The sequence below is a fragment of the Mesocricetus auratus genome, unplaced genomic scaffold (assembly GCF_017639785.1).
Source record: "Mesocricetus auratus isolate SY011 unplaced genomic scaffold, BCM_Maur_2.0 Super-Scaffold_100014, whole genome shotgun sequence".
Classification (NCBI taxonomy): domain Eukaryota; kingdom Metazoa; phylum Chordata; class Mammalia; order Rodentia; family Cricetidae; genus Mesocricetus; species Mesocricetus auratus.
In genome coordinates this window covers 5,215,476-5,236,278 of record NW_024429197.1, presented here as the reverse complement: position 1 = coordinate 5,236,278, position 20,803 = coordinate 5,215,476, and the positions used below count along the sequence as shown (strand labels likewise).

Sequence of the window (20,803 nt, the reverse complement as noted above, 5' to 3'; positions counted from 1 at the left end):
ACAGTGAGGGTTCTGTTCAGAGGCAGGACTAGCATTGCTGTTTGGGGCACCCAGAGAGGTCAAGAAACCTTCCAGACTTGGCTTAATGGCACAGGAGTGGGGAGCCTGAGGCAGGGAGATTGCAAGTTCCAGGCCAACCTGGATCACATAGGGAGACTGTTTTAAAGGAAAAAAAAAAAGGAAGGAAGGAGGGAAAGATAGAAAGAAAGAAAGAGAGAGAGAGAAAGGGAAAGAAAGAAAAATGAAAACAGAAGTAGGGCCAGAGAGAAAAGGACAGGAAGGTGAGGGAGTAGTGAGGGAGGGAGGGGGAGAGAGAGGGAGGGAGGGAGAGAGAGAGAGAGCGAGAGAGAGAGAGAGAGATCATGAACAAACAAATACCCCCAGAACTAGAAGCCAGTGAGAGGGCATGGAGTCCCAGCTGGGACCCCTTTGGCCTTAGTCTTGGCCAGAGGTACTGGTCTTGTTCCTGCCTGGGGCTCTTACAAGCCAGGGAGGAGAGGCTAACGTGAGATGCTACGCCTCATCAGTGCTGGGATACTGCTGGACTCTCCCTGCAGCCATGATGCTTATGATCTGACCAAGCTCCCACCCTCACCCGGGCTCCATCAGGAAGCCAGTGATTCCAGCTTTAGGAGAGGGAGGGATGGTCGTCCATTAATTGTTTTCTTTGGAGGCTGTCCTGGAACTAGCTCTTGTAGACCAGGCTGGTCTCGAACTCACAGAGATCCGCCTGCCTCTGCCTCCCGAGTGCTGGGATTAAAGGCGTGTGCCACCAACGCCCGGGAAGAACCCATGTGCCAGCTCACACACTGCACTGGACCCTCCACCCCCACCCCCACCTCTATCCATCTACTCAAGACCCTGCCCATCCTCCTGCAGCAGGCTTTGCACCAACCTGGCCGTTCTTTGCCCTCCCTGCCAGGAACCTCTACCACCAACCTCCAGCGTCCCCCTCACCAGAAGAGGGTGTTGGGAACCTGTAAGTCATGACTCACCCTCAGCCAGAAAAACAGTCAGAGGAGTTGTGGGGGCTGGGAGCTCCAGAAGGCTAGCCTGGGGGTCTTAGCCCCGCCTGCTCACAGACCTCCCAGCCAACTTGTGTGGGTGCCACGGGGGTTCTATGCCTTCCTGGCTACCCTGGACCCTGGGAAGGCCTCGCTTAGAGAGCCCACTGCCTTGGGGGCCCGCAGGTGAGAGATGTGCTCCCTGGGGCACACCCTGTGGGCCCTGGGCCTTTGATATGCTGCTCTGTGGGTGATATGCAGATGGCTTTCACGGAAGCGTAGGAGAACCCTGTTCTCATCATCTATGATTCACGTACCTATGTATAACCCAAAGAGCACACAGAGTGGGAATGGCCTGGAACTCGAGGCTCCACAGAGCAAGCTTGCAGTTAGTACAGAGCCTGGTGCATTTTATAAAGCAAAGGCCACTCTGGAGATTTGGGGAAGCCAGCTCCCCTCCCCACCCCCAAGCCAGAATAGATACCGCCCCAGATCTCCACCCAGTAGATTGTGGTGGAGTGGAGCCTGCAGGGGCCTCCCAAGATTCCTCCCTGATCTGTGTGGGGAGGAAAGCATAAGAACATCACCTCCCAAATGGACCCTAGTCATGGCCATGTGCCTGTGCCCCTCTCTATCACGGCAATCGCACAGCTGGTTGCCATGGAGACCTGGCTCTGGTTTCTTGCAGCCTAGATGAGCAGTTACTGAGGGGGATAGGATGTACAGCTGGTAGCCATCACTCAGCGCCTCCCCCAGGACCGGTGTTGGCAGGGGTGTGGGTAAGAGTGGTGGGAAGGCCCTCTGAGGGTGTCTGAGATGGGGGTGGCTGATCTTGCTCTCTGAGGTTACTTATGCTTGAGGCAGCCTCCATGTCCCCTCCCGCTGCTCCCACTGAGCCCACTGAGGTGCCACAGGTCTGTTTTCTCCTTGGGTGCCTGGAAAGAAAGCTGGGCACGTTGCAGGCATGCATAGCTTACTCGCTGCCTTCTCCTAGGGCTGAGCTGAGAGTCTTGTGAGCTTGGGCAACAAATGACCTGCCACCATCCAGGAATCAGGAAATATTTCCATTGCCCCGTCACATCAACAGAGGGAGTATCAGAAGCCGTGCGAACAGGACAAAGGAGATCCATTCAGAGCCCTGGGTGGTGGCCCGTTAGCTCCCAGATGCTGAGGGTCCCATGCAAAGCTTGTATGTGCCTCACTTTACTGAATCTTACCATGCCCATGAAATAGGTATCTCATGCCCATTTTCAAGATGTGCACATCTCTGAGGTTCAGGATGTTAGTAACTCAAGATCCCCCAATAAGTGGGAGGCAAGGGTAGGTTTGCAGTTGTCTCCACTGGGGCGAGGCCTCTGTCTATTACAGGATGGTTTAGGAGGGCACAAATGGCCTGGACAGGGTCCTGCCTTTGGGTTCGTTAGAGATCCTTGGTGATCTCAACCTTCCCTGCTCCTCCCTGCAGCTGAAGGAGCACCCCGAGAAAGGCGTATATGTGAAGGGGCTGTCCATGCACACGGTGCATAACGTGGCCCAGTGTGAGCGCGTCATGGAGACCGGCTGGAAGAACCGTGCAGTTGGCTACACCCTGATGAACAAGGATTCCTCCCGCTCACACTCCATCTTCACCATCAACATCGAGATCTATGCCGTGGGTACGGGGCTGGCTGTGGCCCACACGTGCTGAGCCAGGCTCCCACTCCTACTAGGAGGGTGTCTCACCTCTTTGGAGCCTGGAGAACCCTATGGCAAACTGGGAAACGATGATCTTAACTGCCTGCAAGAAACAGACAAGGGTCCTCCCCTGCTTGGGACCTGTTTCCTAGATCTGCACTAGAAACCACAAAGCTGGTAGTTAACACCGAGCTCCAGGCCGCATGCACCCATTATCTAACCGATTCTTTTCAGCCCTCCCATGAACTAGTTGCTCGCACCCCCATTTTACAGGCGAGAAGACTGAGTCTCAGAGATGGGGCTGGAACTCAGTACTCGAGTAGCCTGCTCCAGGCCCTGGGTTTCATCCCTGGAAAATTTGAAGGGCCAGAGGACTGTGTGTCACTCAGGCCTCATGACTCCTCTTTCTCAGTAATGTTCTCTGCCCTCCATTCACCTGCCCCTCTCTCTTCTTGGGAGAGCTGCTGAGAAAGAGGAGAAAGAAGCCAGGCGTAGGCGCACGCCTTTAACCCCAGCACTGGTGAGGCAGAGGCAGGCGGATCTCTGTGAGTTTGAGGCCAGCCTGGTCTACAGAGAGAGTTCCAGGACAGCCTCCAAAGCCACAGAGAAACCCTGTCTCAAAAAAAAAAAAGTGAGAAAGAAACCATCATTTACTCTCGGCACCTGTAGGCCAGATGCAGTGTGAGGGGAGATACTGTGTGAGGAGAGATACTGCGTGACAGGAGGGGCCGTGTGAGGGAGGGGCCGTGTGAGGGAGGGGCCGTGTGAGGGAGGGGCCGTGTGAGGGAGGGGCCGTGTGAGGGAGGGGCCGTGTGAGGGAGGGGCCTGTGAGGGAGGGGCCTGTGAGGGAGGGGCCGTGTGAGGGCTTCCTATGTGTAACTGTGGCAGTCCTCGAGGCAGGCAGGAGGTATCGTTCTCCTTCTACACGTAGGAAACTTAGGCTCTGAGAAGTGAAGAGATTTGCTCATACAGGGTTCCCCAGTCATGAAGTGGAGGAGTCAGAATTTGAACCCAGGGCCTCCTGGTACCTTGTCCACCAATGCTGCAGCTGGTCTGTCACAATTAGAACTGCAGAGAGCACAGGGCAGGAAGCAGCCTGACACAACTGAGAACGTAACTGTGGAGACCCCTGACCCAGGCTCGAGGCCGGGGCTGATAGAGCCTCCCTCCATACTGCTCGTTCAGTAACCTGGGCAGTTCCCAGACCAGCGCCCGGGTGCTTGCTTGAGGGAAGGATGTCAATCTGGGTGTCGTTGGGTTTTTGTTTTAAACTGTTTGCTCTTTACTGTTTAGTTATTTGCTCTTCTGGAACCCTGTCACCCAGCTCCCAAATAAATCACACACAGAGTCTTGTTCTTTTCTTGTGACTGCCCGACCTTCGCTTGGCTTCTTTCTAGCCAGCGTTTCTTAAATTATCCTGTCTACGTTTTGCCTCTGGACTTTAACCTTTCTCTGTTTCTGTGTACCTTTCTTTACTTCTTACTCCATGGCCTGCCGTGTACCAGGGTGGCTGCCTCCTTGAGTCGTTCTCCTCCTCTCACTCCTAGATCTTTTTCTTTCTTTTTCTCTGCCTATTTATTCTCTCTCTGCCTGCCAGCCCTGCCTATCCATTCTTTTTCTCTGCCTATTTATTCTCTCTCTGCCTGCCAGCCCTGCCTATCCATTCTCCTGCCTTGGTGTTGACTGTTCAGCTTTTAATTAGACAGGCAAAGTAGCACAGCTTCACAGAGTTAAACAAATGCAACATAAAAGAATGCAATGAGGGCTGGAGAGATGGCTTCAGTGGTTCTTTCAGAGGACCCGGGTTCAAATCCCAGGACCCACATGGCAGTTAACAACTGTCTGTAACTCCAAGATCTGACTCCCGCACAGATGTGCCTGAAGGCAAAAACACCAAATGCACATTAAAAAAAAGTTAAAAAAGAATGCAATGCGTCTTTTGCATCATTAAACAAACGCTCCCCAGCATAACCAAATGCAGTGCATCTTAAAATAATATTCTACAACACACGCTTGTCCCTGGGGACGCCCATCTGAAGAGGACATGGCCTTACAGTTGCCGCCAGGCTCAGTAGAGGGAGAGGCTCACGAGCACTCTGGGGCTATGCATAGGTTTGAAGGGCAGACTGATGCCTGAATGCAGCCACACAGCTAAGTCTGTTCTCTCTGGCTCCTCCTCTTTGTTCTTTCTATGAGCCGTTGTAGGTCTCCACGGTGGTGAGTGGAGGATGCAGGACCCCCTCTCACCCCTTTTCTTAGCTGTCATCCATGAGGCATTGACATCCTTTCTGGTTTCACAATGCTGTGTGTGATGCTGCCATGAGCACCATTGTATGCAAGGTCGTTTCTGCTCTGAGACTGCGTTTGCTCAGGCTAGACCACGGTGACAGCATGGAGCACACACATACTCAAGGCTCATGACTCATCCTGGCACATTCTACAAGCACGCTCCAGAAACACAACTAGTCTCTTCCTGTTCCATTAAAAAAAAAAGATCTTATAGACCCAAATCCTTCACACCCATCTAATGTCAGCAAACATTTTCTTTCCCTTAAGATTGCTTTCCACAGCCGGGCGGTGGTGGCCTTTAATCCCAGCACTTGGGAAGCAGAGGCAGGTCTACAAGAGCTAGTTCCAGGACAGTCTCCAAAGCCACAGAGAAACCCTGCCTCGAAAAAAACAAAAAACAACAACAAAAAGAGATTGCTTTGCACTGGTCAGAGAATATGTGGCCAGTTGACCCTACACATCCACTCTTCCAAGGCTACTCTTACTTTGTAGATGGATTCCTTGGAGGGTTAGAGAGATGTGTGGCTGTGCCTGTGCCACACAGTCTGGGAGAGGCAGGGTTGTCCTTCAAAGTGAGGGCTTTTTGCATGGAAGGGTACAGTCCCCTGGCGATCTTTTCATCTCCCCTCTGCCATTCTCTGCCTTTGGCCCCATAGGAAATCTGTCCAAACTGTTGTAAAAGAGACTCTGCTGTTCCCATAGAACAGCCCCTTACCTCTGGAGGCAGGCAGCCCCGAGTGCCCACCTTGTCTCCCCTCCTTGGCTTCGGCTTCTTCTTTTTATTTTTAAATGGTTTAATTGCATGAGTATTGGTGTTTTGCCTGCATATATGTCTGTGTGGGGGGGTGTAAAATCACCTGGACCTGTAGCTAAAGGCAGTTGTGAGCTGCCATGTGGGTGCTGGGAATTGAACCTGGGTCCTCTGGAGGAGCAGCCAGTGCTCTTAACTCTGAGCTATCTCTCTAGCTCCCTCCCCACTTCCTCCTTGGCTTCTGTGTGGCCTTGGGGAAGTTCCATGCCTTCTCTGAGCTTCAGTCTCCTTACCTGTACTATGGTAGGCTCAAATGTAGCCCCAGGTGGGTGGTAGTCCCCGAGGGCCTGATAGCTAGCCACCCTCACCTTGGGAAGATGTGGGGCTCACCAGTTGTTGCCCCCTGCCTGCCTATTCGCAGATGAGCGGGGTAAGGACCACCTCCGTGCAGGCAAACTCAACCTGGTAGACCTGGCGGGCAGTGAGCGGCAATCCAAGACGGGGGCCACTGGGGAAAGACTGAAGGAGGCCACCAAGATCAACCTGTCACTGTCAGCACTGGGCAATGTCATCTCGGCCCTGGTGGACGGACGCTGCAAGCATATCCCTTACCGGGACTCGAAGCTAACGCGCCTGCTGCAGGACTCACTGGGAGGCAACACCAAGACCCTGATGGTGGCCTGCCTGTCTCCTGCTGACAACAATTACGACGAGAGCCTCAGCACGCTGCGCTATGCCAACCGGGCCAAGAATATCAAGAACAAACCACGCATTAACGAAGACCCCAAGGATGCCCTGCTTCGAGAGTACCAGGAGGAGATCAAGAGGCTAAAGGCCATCCTGGCCCAGCAGATGGGCCCTGGCAATCTGTCAGGTGGGACAGCATGGGGAAACAGGAGAGGGGAGCCAAGCAGTTTTCCCATTGAAACACCCTGCCTTTTCTGACTCCCAAAGGCAGGTCCTTTGACACCACTCAGCTCACATACCCCAGTGGTAATGACCTCTACCTGCTTGTGGCCCCAGAAAGAGGCCTGGCTGGCCGGCCTATCCAGTCAGCCATAAGCTCGCAGTCTACTCCCTGCCTCAGGCTTGCTCATCTGTCTACCCGCCTGTCTCCCTGGCTCAGTACAGGAAGGGGCATCATGTACTCAGCATCTGGGTGACTCACTCCCCACACCCCACCCCAGCTCCTGGAGCTGCAGCTGCCATTTGCAGTCTGTCATCTGGCAGGCATAGAAACACAGGCCCGCAGGACTTGAGGAGATGCCAGAGTGTTCTGTTGCCATCTCTTAGGAACAGTGAGCATAGAAGAGTCTAGATTCAGCCCCTTGGTCCCCCTGTCCGCCTGCCTCCATTGATCCATTCTACACACAGTTATCTAGACACTGCCCCAACCTCCACCCATCACCAGCCAACACCCCCATACCTTCCCCATGTTTGCCTCCCTTCCACCCAGTCCATGGCTTACGCAGCCCCTGCTCATCCATCCTTCCAACACCCACCCATCCTCACAGACCGTAGACCATGTACTGCTCTAACTGTATGTGAGACTTCCAGCCCAGAGCTCAATAGCATTAATTGAGGCCCTCTCAGCTGCCCTCTTCCCTCTGTTACTGCATTGTTTTCTTCTCTCCTTTAGTAAGATGTGGAGCGTCTGTCTGCCTCTTGCTGGCTCCATTTCTCTCTCCCACACCCTCTTCTTGCCCCTGACCCACGCAGGCCAGCCCCACCATCGAGTAGCCCCTGTCTCGTGGCCTCTGCTGTGGCCTGCCTCTCTAAGCCCTTACTGTCAGGAGTGGAGAGGTGACTCAGTGGTTAAGAGCACTGACTGTTTTCCCCGAGAACCAGGTCTGAGTCCCAGCAAGCACATGGCAGCTCACGACTGTCTGTAATTCTGAGCACGCCCTGGCCTTTGTTTTCATTACACAAGTGCGCACTCACTCGCTTCCCCCCTAGTACACAGTGCACGGCGGTGAGGAGCTGTGTCTGCACCGCTTCCCCGATGTCCTGAACTCTCGGCTGACTGGTTGATCGCATTTTACATAGAGGCATATTGATGCTTGGCTCCTGGGTACCCCACTCACTCTTGACCCCTCGTGTCTCTCTATCTTCAGCCCTGCTGTCCACTCAGACACCCGTGAGCCCTGCCCAGCCTGAGGAGAAGCTACTGTCCCCCACTGTGCAGCAGGACACTGAGGCTGAGAAGCAGCTGATCCGGGAGGTGAGACCTCAGCGAGCCGACGGTGTGAAGGAGAGGGTGTCCCGGGAGAGCCGGTGCCTGTAGGGTGTCACCCTGATTCACTCCTTGTGGGGTTGGCATCATGGTGCCCTTTTTGTTTCTGAGGAAGCTGGGCTTCAAAGGGATGTCACAACTTTTCCCAAGCTATAGGGAAGATGAGAGTATCAAAGAGTGGGATCCAGGATCGAGGACCTTGGGCTCTTGACTGAGACTGCTGTTGGTGTCACAGTAGAACCTGTGCGGGAGAGAACTGAGGACCAGGGACATCCCCAAGAGAAGGTCTCCTTGGTAATGCTGTGTCTTAGTTAGGGTTTCTGTTGCTGTCAAGAGACACATGACCATGGCAACTCTTATAAGGAGAAACATTTATAATTGGGTGGCTTACAGTTCAGAGGTTCAGTCCATTATCATCATAGTGGAACATGGTAGCCTGCAGGCAGACACAGTGCTGGAGGGGTGGCTGAGAGTTCTACGTCTTGCACAGGCAACAGGAAATGAACTGTATCACTGGGCGTGGCTAGAGCATATACGAGACCTCAAAGCCCGCCTCCACAGCGACACACTTCCTCCAACAAGGCCACACCTCCTAATAGTGCCACTCGGACTGGGGGCCATTTTCCTTCAAACTACCACATGTTAGAAAAGGTGACTGGGGACTGATGGGGATAGTAAGTGTGTCCCTGGAATGGGAGGACTCTTGGTGGAGACCAGGCTCTCAGAGTGGGGTCTGTTTGACGTTGGTGCCACTGCCAAGCCTTGGCCTGAGAGCAGCATGGCCAGTTTCTCCTAGGGCAAGTGTAGCATTGGCTTCACATGACATCTAGGCCTCCACCGTGTATCTTCCGGCATCCCTAGGAAGCAGCAGGACAGGAGATCTCCAGGGACACATACGTAAGAAGACATGACAGAGGGTCCCTCTCAACTCCAGGCTCTGCGGCTCTGTCACTTAAAGGCTGCCTGCTAACCTTGCCTGGTGGTTTGACATTGGGTGGTCCCTGTGGGTATCTGGCTCCTCCTGAGTGGGGAACCCTGATACTAGGTAGAAGCAGCTCCTGGAATGGAACCTTCTAGGCAGGCTCCTGTGGTCTGGTAGGTTGGATATCGCCTCCCCCTAGTGGTCTCCAAGGAGAACACACATCACTTTGGAGAGGTACCTCATGGAAGTCATGGGTGTTGCCTGCCTAAAACCTGGGGGACCGGATAGGCCATCAGAGGGTGCCGGCAGACACTGCTTTCCCAGGATTCCATTCCTGACACTGAAATTTCTTCTTTGAGCCGTGATGGGAAGAAGTGTAGCTGTCTCCCCTTCCCACCCATCCTCCTTGTGTCTCTCTTCTGAGTCACACTCTCTGAGTGCTACAAACCACATCCTAGGATAGTCAGGCCCTAGAATGAAGCCCCTGCATGTACAAAGAGGGCCCTGGCCAGGAGGCAGCCGTGCTGTGAGCCCAAGGCATGTCTCTAGGCCTCAGCCTCCAGTCAGAATGGAGAGGTTTGGACTGGAGTATTTCGTTATCGATGGTGTGAGGATCGCTGGGTAGAAACATTGGCTAGAGGAGGAAAGGCATTCACGACGCAGTGTAGTGTGGAAGAATCGGTTGAACATGCACATGGAAAGCACTAACCCATCAAAACTGCGCGGAGAGCAGTGCAGAGGGACTGTCACCCGCCAACTGTCACCCCCACGCGAGCACAACAAAGGGCCTCTCACCTCGTCCTCTCCTGTGTCGTCTGAGTGTCTAGAACTGGAGGTCAGTTCTGAAGGTGGGGTAAGTGGTGGTCAGTAACCGCCTCTATGTTTCCCACCACCCCAGGAGTATGAAGAGCGTCTGGCCCGCCTGAAGGCCGACTATGAGGCAGAGCAAGAGTCTCGGGTGAGGCTGCAGGAGGACATCACTGCCATGCGTAACTCATATGACGTGAAGCTGTCCACGCTGGAGGAGAATCTACGCAAGGAGAAGGAAACAGGTGTGTGTTGCCCTGGGAGCGCACCTGCTGTCTTCCTCTTGGTGACAGATGTGTGAAGGGTCCTGTGTGTGGCAGGCTCCCCTTACATTACCCTCTGCCTACAGGTGAGGAAACAGACCCAGAGAGGAGAGGTGACTTGCCTTTGGCCACACAGTGGGGGAAGCGGAGTCAGGATTTGAATCCAGGCACTCTGGGCCCAAAGCTGATATTGTCATACAACACTAGCTTATGGTGCTCTGTCCACAAGCTGGGTCACCTCTGGCTAATCAGTGTTGCTTGGCGATGGCTTCCTGGAAGATGGGAGTGAAGGCAGGGCTAGGCTCTGGAGAGACGGTAGTGGAGCAGGGACAGATGACATGTAACTGAACTCTTGGGATCTTCAAGGTTCTGACTGAAGCTGGTCTTTGAGGTACAATAGGTGTAGGGCCACTTTCCCCTTGGGAGACTGTGAGACATTCTTGTTTGTGGCAGAAGCGATTCTCAAGGCCGAGGTTCTCTATAAGACAGAGATCATGTCCAGGGCCGAGTTAGCCAACGGGCCTGAGTACTTGCCAGCTTTGCAGTACGACACGGCGGTGAAGCCCACCATCCTCTCCATGCCTGACACACTGCCTGGTGACGAGGTCGCCAAGAGCCAGACTCCCCTCACATTCGAGGAACTGTCTCATGTGGAGCCGTCCAGGTCAGAGATTTCTTTTGGGTCTAATGAGTCATCTACCCTCGAAGACTCCTCCATGTCAGAGGCCTTCCCTGGACCTGAGGAGCTTTCCAATGTGGAGTTCTCCATGCCCGGGGTGCTGGCTGAGAGCAGGTACTTCTCTGATGAATGTCTTGGTCCAGAGGCTGCTGCACCTTCACTGGAGGCGGAAAACTATGTCCAAGAGGGCGAGACACCGCGGGAGCCCCTGCACGTGCTAACAGACCTGCAGGACCCCTTTTCCGAAGTGGAGGCCAAGCTGGCCAGACTGTCCTGTACTGTGGCCACGACAGACCTGTCCCAGAAGGACGTCTCCCAGGCCCCTGAGCAGGTAGCAGATGTCCTATGGATTGGGCAGGATGGGCTGGGAGCACAGGGCTCATTGTCTACACTGGGTTGCTGATCTCTGCTGCTCAGCAGTGACCACATGTGTCCTCCATGACTCAGTGGCCTCGTGGGGAGCCTGCTGTCCTATGGTCTGGAAAGGTCACATACTGTCAGACACACTAGGAAAGCTGGGATGGAGCTCCCAGGTCATGTTAGGTGGGCACCTGTTCCTTTGATGGGACACAATGTGTGTGGAAAGGAGGGTGGGTTGCTGAGTTGCCATAGTGACAAAGAGACAGGCAGTCTGGGGCGGCCCTTCAAGACCACAGGACTTTGGGGCATCTCCCCTGTCCCTTCCTGTCCGATCTCTGGTCCCCTTCCTGTTTTAAGAAAATGTTCCGATTTCTCTCCATTTTCTGTGTTTTCTTCTTGTAAGCACATGTGTGCACTTATGCACACACGTGTAACAGCACAGGCCTTTGAAACCCCAGCTCCCACTTCGTGGTGCAACATTGGCCAGTTGCATCTCCGAATAGTAGAGATGCCAGTTTGTGCCTTGATTGAGATAACACAGAGCATATCCTGGGTACCATAAGTGCTCCCCTCTTCACCCCCACAGCAGCGGCAGGCGGGCACAGGAGGTCTTGGGTGGGTCTGCAGCCCCCAAGGAGGCAAGATGAGGTGGGCGTCAGGGCAGTGAGGCAGCAGAGGGGCTCTCTGGCCCAGATCATTTCTCCTCTCCCTCATCTGTCTCCCCCCACTGTCAGCCATCCTCAACAGACCTGCTGGAGCCCAGTGACAGGAAGTCAGAAGCTGAGGTGGCTGGCAGCCTCCTCCTTGGGACTGTGAGTACCTGCCTGGCCCTCCAACTGCCTGACCCAGTCTGTCTGACTTGTGCCCTCCCTTCCCGGGACTAGGTTCCCTTGCCTCCACCATCCCCAGGCAGGTGTCCCATGGCTGAGCAATGTTTAAACAGAGGACTGCCACTCCTTCTGGAGACAGTGGCGTTGGAGGCCCTCGTCTTACAGGAGTGAAGGAAGGGTATGCATGGCTGCAGGCAGATCTGGTGGTCCAAAGGCGCCGTCCGGGACCTCCTGTAGGCCTGTGGCACCCAGTTTGAACTCCCTTTGTCCTCTGCTTGGGACGGTGCAGCAGCAGGGGCGGGGGACAGGGGGCCTCCTAAAATCTCTTCAAGCTTAGGGAGAGCAACAGTAAGCCTCTAGGAGGGGGGGTCACAGGGCAGGGTGTGGCAGTGGGTGGTAGACAAAAGAGTTGGGAGGCCCCAGCAAGGAGGGGAAGCCAAGGAAGACAGGTGGGGTGCGGAGGGTGCTTGGAAGAGACATGGGGGAGGGGCAGCAGCCAGGGAGGATGAATGCCATGGGCAGCAGTGGAAGGTTCTAGTAGGAAAGGGACACTATGGTCAGTTCATATTTTTGAGAAAATTATCCTGCTTGCCTTGATGACCAGATTAGAGAACTCAAGAGAAGAGGCTGGGACTCTATTTGGGATGTTGGTGAAGATAATTGTATGAAGAATTAGTTTGAGTCCAAAATTGTTTATAGCTTGCTACAGGTTGTGTTCCTATTATCTTAAATCCCTAATGTTCTGACATATGCACTTTTTTATTTTTCCATTTTCATGTGCACATGTGCATGTTTTACGTGTGTGTGGGCCCAGGCCTGTGGTGCACATGTGTATACACACATGTGGAGGCTCAAACTTGATGATGGAAATAATTCTCGATTGCTCTTACACCTTGTTCACTGAGACGGTCCCACATGACTGGTCTCAGGAGGCAGCTTGCTCTCACCTCCGGAGACTGGAATTACTAGGAATTGACATGGCTTCTGGGGGCCTGAACTAAGGTTCCTGTGCTTGCAAGTGCTCTAACCATTGGACAGTCTCTCCAGACACTGACATGTGAGACTTTTGGAGCACCCTGGAGCTCAAGGCTTTTCAGATTTCTTTTTTTGTTTGTTTGTTTGTTTTTTTTTGTTTTTGTTTCTGTTTTTTGATTTTTCGAGACAAGGTTTCTCTGTGGCTTTGGAGGCTGTCCTGGAACTCGCTCTATAGACCAGGCTGGCCTCGAACTCACAGAGATCCACCTGCCTCTGCCTCCCGAGTGCTGGGATTAAAGGCGTGCGCCACCAATGCCCGGTTGGCTTTTCAGATTTCTATGCATGTTGGGTTTTAGACTCTGGAATGCTCAGAGATGCTCAGCCTGTGTGTCTGAGGCAGGGTGATGAGCTATGGAGGTTCATTCACGTCTCCTCCCATCTTTAACTCTGTGTCCAGGAGTCTGATCCAGGCCTGAAGGTGGCTGAAGAGGTGGAGTCTGAGGCAGAGACCGGCGTTTGGATGGAGCCTGAAGCCCACATGGCCCAGGTGGCTGATGTGGCCCAGCCTCAGCCCTTGCTGGCCGTGGCGAGCGTGAGAAGGGAGAGTGTAGGCGTGGAAGTGGCTGTGCTGACTGAGGAGCTGCAGCCTGTGGATCAGCAGCGGGTGCTGGCCCGGTGAGCGGTGGGCTCGGGAGCCTTGGGTAGGACTGGGAGAACCTGGGCCCAAGTTAGAGGTTGATGAATTGTGGCCCAGGCTTGGGTGAGATACCATACGATCTGCTTCTCAACCTCTACTGAGCCCTCACCAGGCTCTCCTTAACCATAAGAGGGGCAGTGGGGCAGGGGAGGTGCCACAGCAGGCCAGGCAGGCAGAGCTCTGACCCAGAGAGCCACATGGGCACGAATCTCCACTCGGTCCCCTGCTGATAAAATAGATTAAAAACTGTGGAGTGGAGCACCACCCCTATGCTGAGGGAGCACGGCTATGAGCCTGCTCTGCTGCAGGCGCCATCAGTGTTGGGGGGTAGCTCAGCTCCGAGCCCTCAGAACACTGGAGGAACCCAGTCTGAGCAGGCAGCTTCAGGGGTTTGTAACTCAGTTCACCACTCTGGGAAGTGGGTTGTGGGGGAGCAGGTGTCGGATGGTGGCAGCCGGCAGGATCTGTCACATTTGCTTTCTCCTCTGGCTGCAGCTTGCAGTTGCTGGAGCAGCAGGTAGTGGGGGGTGAGCAGGCTAAGAACAAGGACCTGAAGGAGAAGCACAAGCGCCGCAAGCGGTATGCAGACGAGCGCAAAAAGCAGCTGGTGGCCGCGCTGCAGAACTCGGATGAGGACAGTGGGGACTGGGTGCTGCTCAACGTCTACGACTCCATCCAGGAGGAAGTGAGGGCCAAGAGCAAGCTGCTGGAGAAGATGCAGAAGAAGGTGAGGCCCTGGCTCAGGCCCCTGACCCCACGCCCCAGCTGGGCATCAACACCCCTTGCAAACAGCCGGCAGCCCTCTGTTCTCCACACAAGCATGTACTAAGTGCCTGCTGGGTGCCTCTTCTAATGCTCTAGAATAAATGTCTGCATAGGGTGTGGTGGCTGAGGCTGGGGCCACGGGTGTGGTTGAAGACCAGTGTTTTGTGGAATGTGTGAAGGCGGGGTAATAATGAGATGCTACAGGATACAGGAGGCACTCACTACGTGCTGGAAGGGAGGGTGGTGAATGACAAGGCTCAGGGGGCTGGGCACAGTGTCGATGGGCCACAGAGAAAGGAGAACTGGTGAGCAGTTGGTGAGTGGCTGCTGGGGGGGCAGATTGGGGACTGAGCGGGCAGACAGGTGCTAAGCTGCCTTTCCCTGCTCACCACGTGTCACGCATCCTTGGCTCAGCTCAGGGCAGCAGAGGTAGAAATCAAGGATCTGCAGTCAGAGTTCCAGCTGGAGAAGATCGATTACCTGGCGACCATCCGCAGGCAGGAGCGGGACTCCATGCTCTTCCAGCAACTCCTGGAGCAGGTGCAGCCGCTCATTCGCAGGGACTGTAACTATAGCAACCTGGAGAAGATAAGGCGAGAGTCGAGCTGGGATGAGGATAACGGCTTCTGGAAGATCCCGGATCCCATCATCCTAAAAACCAGCCTCCCAGTAGGTCAGGCGCTCGGCTGCCCCACCTCCCCTGTCTCTTTGACAGCTGGCCACCTTGCAGAGGGACAAAGCCTGGCCTCTTCCTGCAAGCTGTGGGTGCAACAGACACGGTATTCCTGAGGCTCCAACCACTGGGGCCCTGAGAAAGTGGTGTGCTCTGGAGACAGGCAGGTGGGGGGAGGGTTGTGTGACCTCTGTGCGACTGTCATCTGGGACATGCACCATCCTTAAAGGTGCTGTAAGGTCTGTGATATGCTCAGACATGGAAATGCCTTGGAGTGCGGGAGCTTGGCTCTGTTGCTATTGTTATTCCGTCCCTTGACAGTCCCACAAAGGATCGCGGTTCAAACTGGATCTCAAAACAGGGCGTAGTCGTGCATGCCTGGCACCCCAGCCTTTGGGAGGTGGAGGCAGAGGATCAGTTCAAGGTTATCCTGGGCTACACAGCAAGGCCAAGGCTTGCTTGTGATACATGGGATTCTGCCTCAAGAAGGAAGCAAAGCAGGGCTGGAGAGATGGCTCAGCCCTCAGGAGTACATGCTGCTCTCGCAGAGGACCAGAGTTTGGTTCCCAGACATACATCTGGCAGTAACTACTCTAACGAGCACCCACCCTCTTCTGGCCTTTGTGGCCACGGGGCATGCACATACTGCACATACACTCACACACATGAAATAAAAATAAACTAATAAACAAAGCCCACAAAACCAAGGTGGAGAAAATTGAAACTGACTCTTATAGGATCAAGTTCACAGCCAGAGCAGCAAGTCATACTAGGACCGTGGATAGATGCCAGCTGCTCAAGGTTCCTGTGTGGTCTTATGAATACCACTGCCCCTCTCTGAGCTTAACAAAGGAAGGATTGTAAAAGATGACTCTAAGGACCCATCCAGCTCTGATGACCTCAGAGTAAAGTCAGATTTTCTGTGGATCTTTTTCCATGTGTGTGTGTGTGTGCATGTGTGTGTGTGTGTGTGTGTGTGTGTGTGTCTCTACACTCCTCTGTGGCACCCTGCAGTCCTTTTCCTGGTCACCGTCCATTTATGCCTCCATCCCTGAAGTGACGGGTAGTCACAGATGCCGCCCACCCAATTAAAACTCCAGTAAGCTCCGTTTCCCGTGAGCCTCTCTCTTAGTCCTACTCACCTGATATCCAGCTTGGAGCGGCGGTGTGGGCAGCCTGTATCTGAGTCCTCTCGTCATCTGTTTCCTCATCATCCCTTAACCGGGCTGGGAGGTGTCCCCTGTCCAGCCTCCAGCAAGCCTGACCCCACCCCAGGCAGGGCTGCTCCTCCTGCACCTGTGCCCAGCTCCTCAGCTTCTGTTTTCTCATAGCAGTTTCAACCGGGCCACAGAACAAGCCAGTCCGCAAAACCTCTGCAGTGGACAACGGCGAGCTGCACATGGTAAGGGCTGAAGGGAAGAGTAGAGAGCGGGGTGGGGGTGTGGGTAGGGAGGTGGGGGGCGGGAGCTGCCTACTAAAAGTGCTGTGGGTAAGTGAAGCCACAGGCTGCTTCTGTCTTGCCTGGGGACTAAAGCCGGGTACTGAGCCTGGATGCTTTGCCAACACTATGTAAGGCGCCTGGATTCTCAAGTAACCCTCTCATTCAAAAGTACTGAACAAAAAGTGCCGCCTGCAGTGTCTCCTGCTAGCTTAAGGCTGGATTTACCTCAGTGACTTAACTTCATAAGAAAGAAAAGGCTTTAAAACGTTTTTAGCCTAGGACTACAGAGAGGTTATGTCAGAACACTTTTAGTTCCGAGTGCCAGGTGCCAAACAGTCATCACAAAATAGACACCTCACTGATCCATGCGGGTGGATCAGTTTCAAGCGTGGCTGAATCTTGGGACTCAGTCAGGGTTCTGTGTCTGACGTTGCTCTGTGTCCCTGCCTCTGAGCTAGCTGGCTTCAGGTTTTCTCCCCAAGGAAGGGTGGTTGCAGACGACTCCTGTCAGTTAGGATCCAAAAGGAAGAAAGATGTCACCCCTCAGCCAGTTGTTCTCAACCTGCGGGGCGTGACCCATTTGGAGGTCGCATAGCAGAGATCCCACACAGCCGATATCTGCATTACTATTCATAACAGCAGCAATGAAATAATCCTATGCTTGGGGGATCACCACAACATGAACTGTATCAAGCAGCCACGGGGTTAGGAAGGTTGAGAACCACTATGTGAAACCATTATCACACCCAGGCTTGTGGAAAGACAGGCTGGCTCTGCCTGGTCACAGGCCTACTCTAGGTTCGGGAAGATGTAACTGTGATTGGTGCAAGTCTGGGTCCTCCATCTGGCCCTGTGAATTCTCTCCCCACGGGGACGGGAGGAAATAGTTACCCACTGCAAAAGATTCAGACTTGAGAAAACCAAGCCCATCCCAGTAGTTGTGAAAAAGAGCCTTCCCAGGAGACGGTTGGTGAGGATGTGTTGACCACAAAGGTAACTGGCAGCTGAGGCTTTTTGCATTGTTTACACGGAGAGATTTGGGCTATGTAGTGTCCATCACCCTTGACCCTGTTGATGCTGGAAGAAGGAACATGGACCCACTCATGTCAAAGAAGGTGAGAGGAGGCTGTGACTTCCCTGGTCGATGCTGCCAGGGTCCCTGCCCTAGGAGTCCTCAGAGTGATGCAGCCCAGGAATCCCCAGAAGCTCCTAAGCCCAGGGTAGGATGCACGGTGGCTGCATAGATGAGGGGCTGTCACTCATGAGGTTCTGAGGGGGCTGTCATTCATGAGGTTCTGAGGGGGCTGTCACTCATGAGGTTCTGAGGGGGCTGTCACTCATGAGGTTCTGAGGGGGCTGTCACTCATGAGGTTCTAGGGTCTGTCACTCATGAGGTTCTGAGGGGGCTGTCACTTATGAGGTTCTAGGGGGCTGTCACTCATGAGGTTCTGAGGGGGCTGTCACTCATGAGGTTCTCGTGAGGTTCTGAAATCTCAGCAGGAGGAAGATCGGTATAAGCTGATGCTTAGTCGAAGCGACAGTGAAAATATCGCGAGTAACTACTTCCGGTCTAAGCGAGCCAGCCAGATCCTCAGCACAGATCCCATGAAGAGCCTCAGTGAGTGTCTTTCCGACTGGGGCTCCCCCTCCCCCACACCCACTGGGAAATATGCCATGGTGATGATTTTGGAGTCAGACACAAAAAACCCTTTTCCTGTGTGAGCCCCGGTTTCCTCTGCAATCAAATAAGGGGCATGATGCCCACTTCTCAGGAGATGAGCTGGGGGAATAGGGCCACATAGGAGGCAGTTACGTTAGTCAGTGTTCACTGCTCCCATGATGACCTGAGAGGAGCAACCTAAAGGAGGAGTGCGGGGGGGGCTCCCATGGTAGACCGCTCGCTTGGCATTCACAAAGCCCTGGGCTCAATCCCCAGCGCGGCACAAACCAGGCTTGTGATGCTTGCCCGTCATCCCAGAACTTGGGAATTGGAAGCAAAGGGTGAGCAGTTCAAGGCCACCTTTGGGTACAAAGAGAGAGAGTCTGAGGCTAGTTATGTGAGACCCTGCCTGGAAGGAGAAGGAAGAGAAGACATATTGAAAGATTTGACTGCAGCTTTGTTTGGAGGATTTACTTCTTTGGGCTAGAGACTGAGTGGGACACCATGGTGGTGGGGACCTGCTCACCTGCTCACGTCGTGGTGGCTGGGAACCGGGGGGACAGGGCAGGCTTTTGACAGGGTTTTGATCCCTCTAGACCTCCAGCCTATTAGATGGTTCTGTTCCCTTCAAGTCACGTCTTCCTTCTTCATTTGCTACCCCATAGACCACTCTGCTCTGGAACCCACCCCCCACGCCCCACCCCACTCCACCCCCACACACAGGAGGTGTGGACTACAGGTCTCTCAGTACAGTCAAGTTGATAAGATTAACCTTCAAGGGGCTGGAGAACTGGCTCAGTGGTTGAGTGGACTGGGGTTCGGTTCCCAGCAAGGACATGGTGGCTCACCACCGTCTACACCTCCTGCTCCAGGGGACCCATCACCCTTTCTGACCTCCTGGGATGCCACACACATCCACATCCACATTAATTTTTTTTAACTGATATTAATTTTTTAAAAATTTCTAAACTGAAAGCAGAGACAGAGTGGAGTGGGTGGGTGGGAGGGGAAAGAGATGAGAATTTATCGAGGGCCTGACACTGTCCAAGTGACAGCTAAGGAAACAGAGACCTAAGAGTTGACACTGGAAAGACATGCTGGCCTGGGCTTTGTGCCCAGGCTTGTCTGCCTTAGGGTCCAGGCTGGAACCTCAGTTAGAGGCTTTTAAACTGCAGTCCCCTGCCCTAGACCCACTAGACGCCTGAGTGATATAGGTCTGAGACCCCAACAGACCGCTTCAGAGGGGCCCCAGCTGCAGAGTCAGGGCCTCGGGTGGGCCTAAGGTATCGCCAGACCCTCTGCCTTAATGTGCTAATGTGCTGTCCTGGCTCACTGGTGCCCTCTGCCTTTCTCCACAGCACATCACAACTCACCACCAGGGCTCAACTCCCCCCTCAGCAACAGCTCTGCCATGCCGCCAGCCCAGACCCCTGAAATGCCCCAGCCCCGCCCCTTCCGCCTGGAGTCCCTTGACATCCCCTTCTCCAAAGCCAAGCGTAAGAAAAGCAAAAGCAGCTTCGGCGGTGAGCCTCTGTGACCCAGCTGCCTGCTGCTACCTGTCCTCAGGCTTCTAGAAACTTCCAAGTCCTCCCCATGAAGCCCCAACCAGGCCTCCTCTCCCCTGCTCCACAGTGTCCCTAAGCCCAAGGGGATCTTAGTCCCGGGAAGACACATTCCCTTCCCTTTTCCCTGGAGAACTCTTTGGCCCAGGGCCTGAGCTCTGTGGAAGTTGGACTACCCTTCTCAGAGAGAGGCCTGCCCCAGCTGTGCACAGCAGCCAATGTCCCCGCTGACTTCCTGCCACAGAGCCTGCACTAGCCAGTGTGGGTCTAACCTCCATGCGCAGGTGACACGACCCTCACAAGCATCCTCACCACTAAGCACAGAAGCTGCCATGTGGACAAGGCTGAAGCATGACATCTTGATGACTAAGTTTCGGGCCTCTCTGTGTTGGGCCCCTTCTGAGGGAGCCTGTGCCACACAGTGGACACAGATGGAGACCTGGAGCCAACTATTATGCCTGGCCTACTATTGGTTGGACCACAACCCAAAGGTGCTTTATTTAAGCTGCCCAATAAACTGCCTTTTAGAATAAGCTTCCCTACCCAACCCTCTGGTGATTCCTGACCCCCCCCCCACAGTGTACTGCCTCAGGCTGCAAACGGGGAGCTCCAGGCTTTCTGTCGCTAGCAGCACAAGTGACTGTAGAAACAGAACCATGTCTTGCTGAGGCAAAAATGGCCTGGGTTGTAGTGTGTGTGTGTGTGTGTGTGTGTGTGTGTGTGTGTGTGTGTGTGTGTGTGTGTGCGCCAGCCAGCAATACTGAGCATGGAGCACGTGTATGTGCGCGCACGCGCGCGCACACACACACACACACACAATACACATGTATGTCCTCACATGTGCCTGTGATCAGAGAGCAACCTCAGGTATCATTCCTGAAGCCCTTTACCAGCTGAGCTACCTCCCCAGCCTGGGCCTTTTTCTTCTTTTTAAAAATATTTGTCTATTTACTTATTCATTTAGTTGGGGGGCACTTGGTACACATGTGGAGGGCAGAGGACCTGTGGAAGTCCCTTCCTTCCTTCCTTCCTTCCTTCCTTCCTTCCTTCCTTCCTTCCTTCCTTCCTTCCCTTCTTCCATGTGGGTCCCAGGAATTGGATCTAGATCATCAGGCTTGGCAGCAAGTGTCCTGAGGAGGACGGGCACCTCTGGTGGAGGGAGCTGAAAGAACAGCAGGCAGGAGATGGGCAGCTCAAGGAGAGAGAGAGAGAGAGAGA

General features: G+C 54.1%; 1 protein-coding gene across 7 annotated transcripts in view; it reads left to right on the top strand.

The window, feature by feature from the left end:
* Positions 1 to 20,118, top strand: part of Kif17 (kinesin family member 17) — a 29,795-nt gene extending 9,677 nt beyond the window's left edge. The window contains exons 4-15 of one of the 7 annotated variants that reach the window (XR_005881168.1): positions 2,470 to 2,659; positions 6,140 to 6,592; positions 7,833 to 7,939; positions 9,772 to 9,925; positions 10,397 to 10,953; positions 11,717 to 11,794; positions 13,245 to 13,462; positions 13,980 to 14,211; positions 14,664 to 15,028; positions 16,254 to 16,324; positions 17,864 to 17,981; positions 19,382 to 19,524. Coding sequence is in view for 5 of the 7 variants with exons in the window: in XM_013121281.3 (XP_012976735.1) it covers positions 2,470 to 2,659; positions 6,140 to 6,592; positions 7,833 to 7,939; positions 9,772 to 9,925; positions 10,397 to 10,953; positions 11,717 to 11,794; positions 13,245 to 13,462; positions 13,980 to 14,211; positions 14,664 to 14,922; positions 16,254 to 16,324; positions 17,861 to 17,981; positions 19,382 to 19,560 (2,619 nt within the window). In the remaining 2 variants the exon portion in view is untranslated. Of the gene's footprint in view, positions 1 to 2,469; positions 2,660 to 6,139; positions 6,593 to 7,832; positions 7,940 to 9,771; positions 9,926 to 10,396; positions 10,954 to 11,716; positions 11,795 to 13,244; positions 13,463 to 13,979; positions 14,212 to 14,663; positions 15,029 to 16,253; positions 16,325 to 17,860; positions 17,982 to 19,381 lie in introns of all 7 variants that reach the window. The other 6 variants (XR_005881167.1, XM_013121283.3, XM_013121284.3 and 3 more) reach the window with 6 other exon arrangements.
* The last annotated feature ends 685 nt before the right edge of the window (positions 20,119 to 20,803 follow it).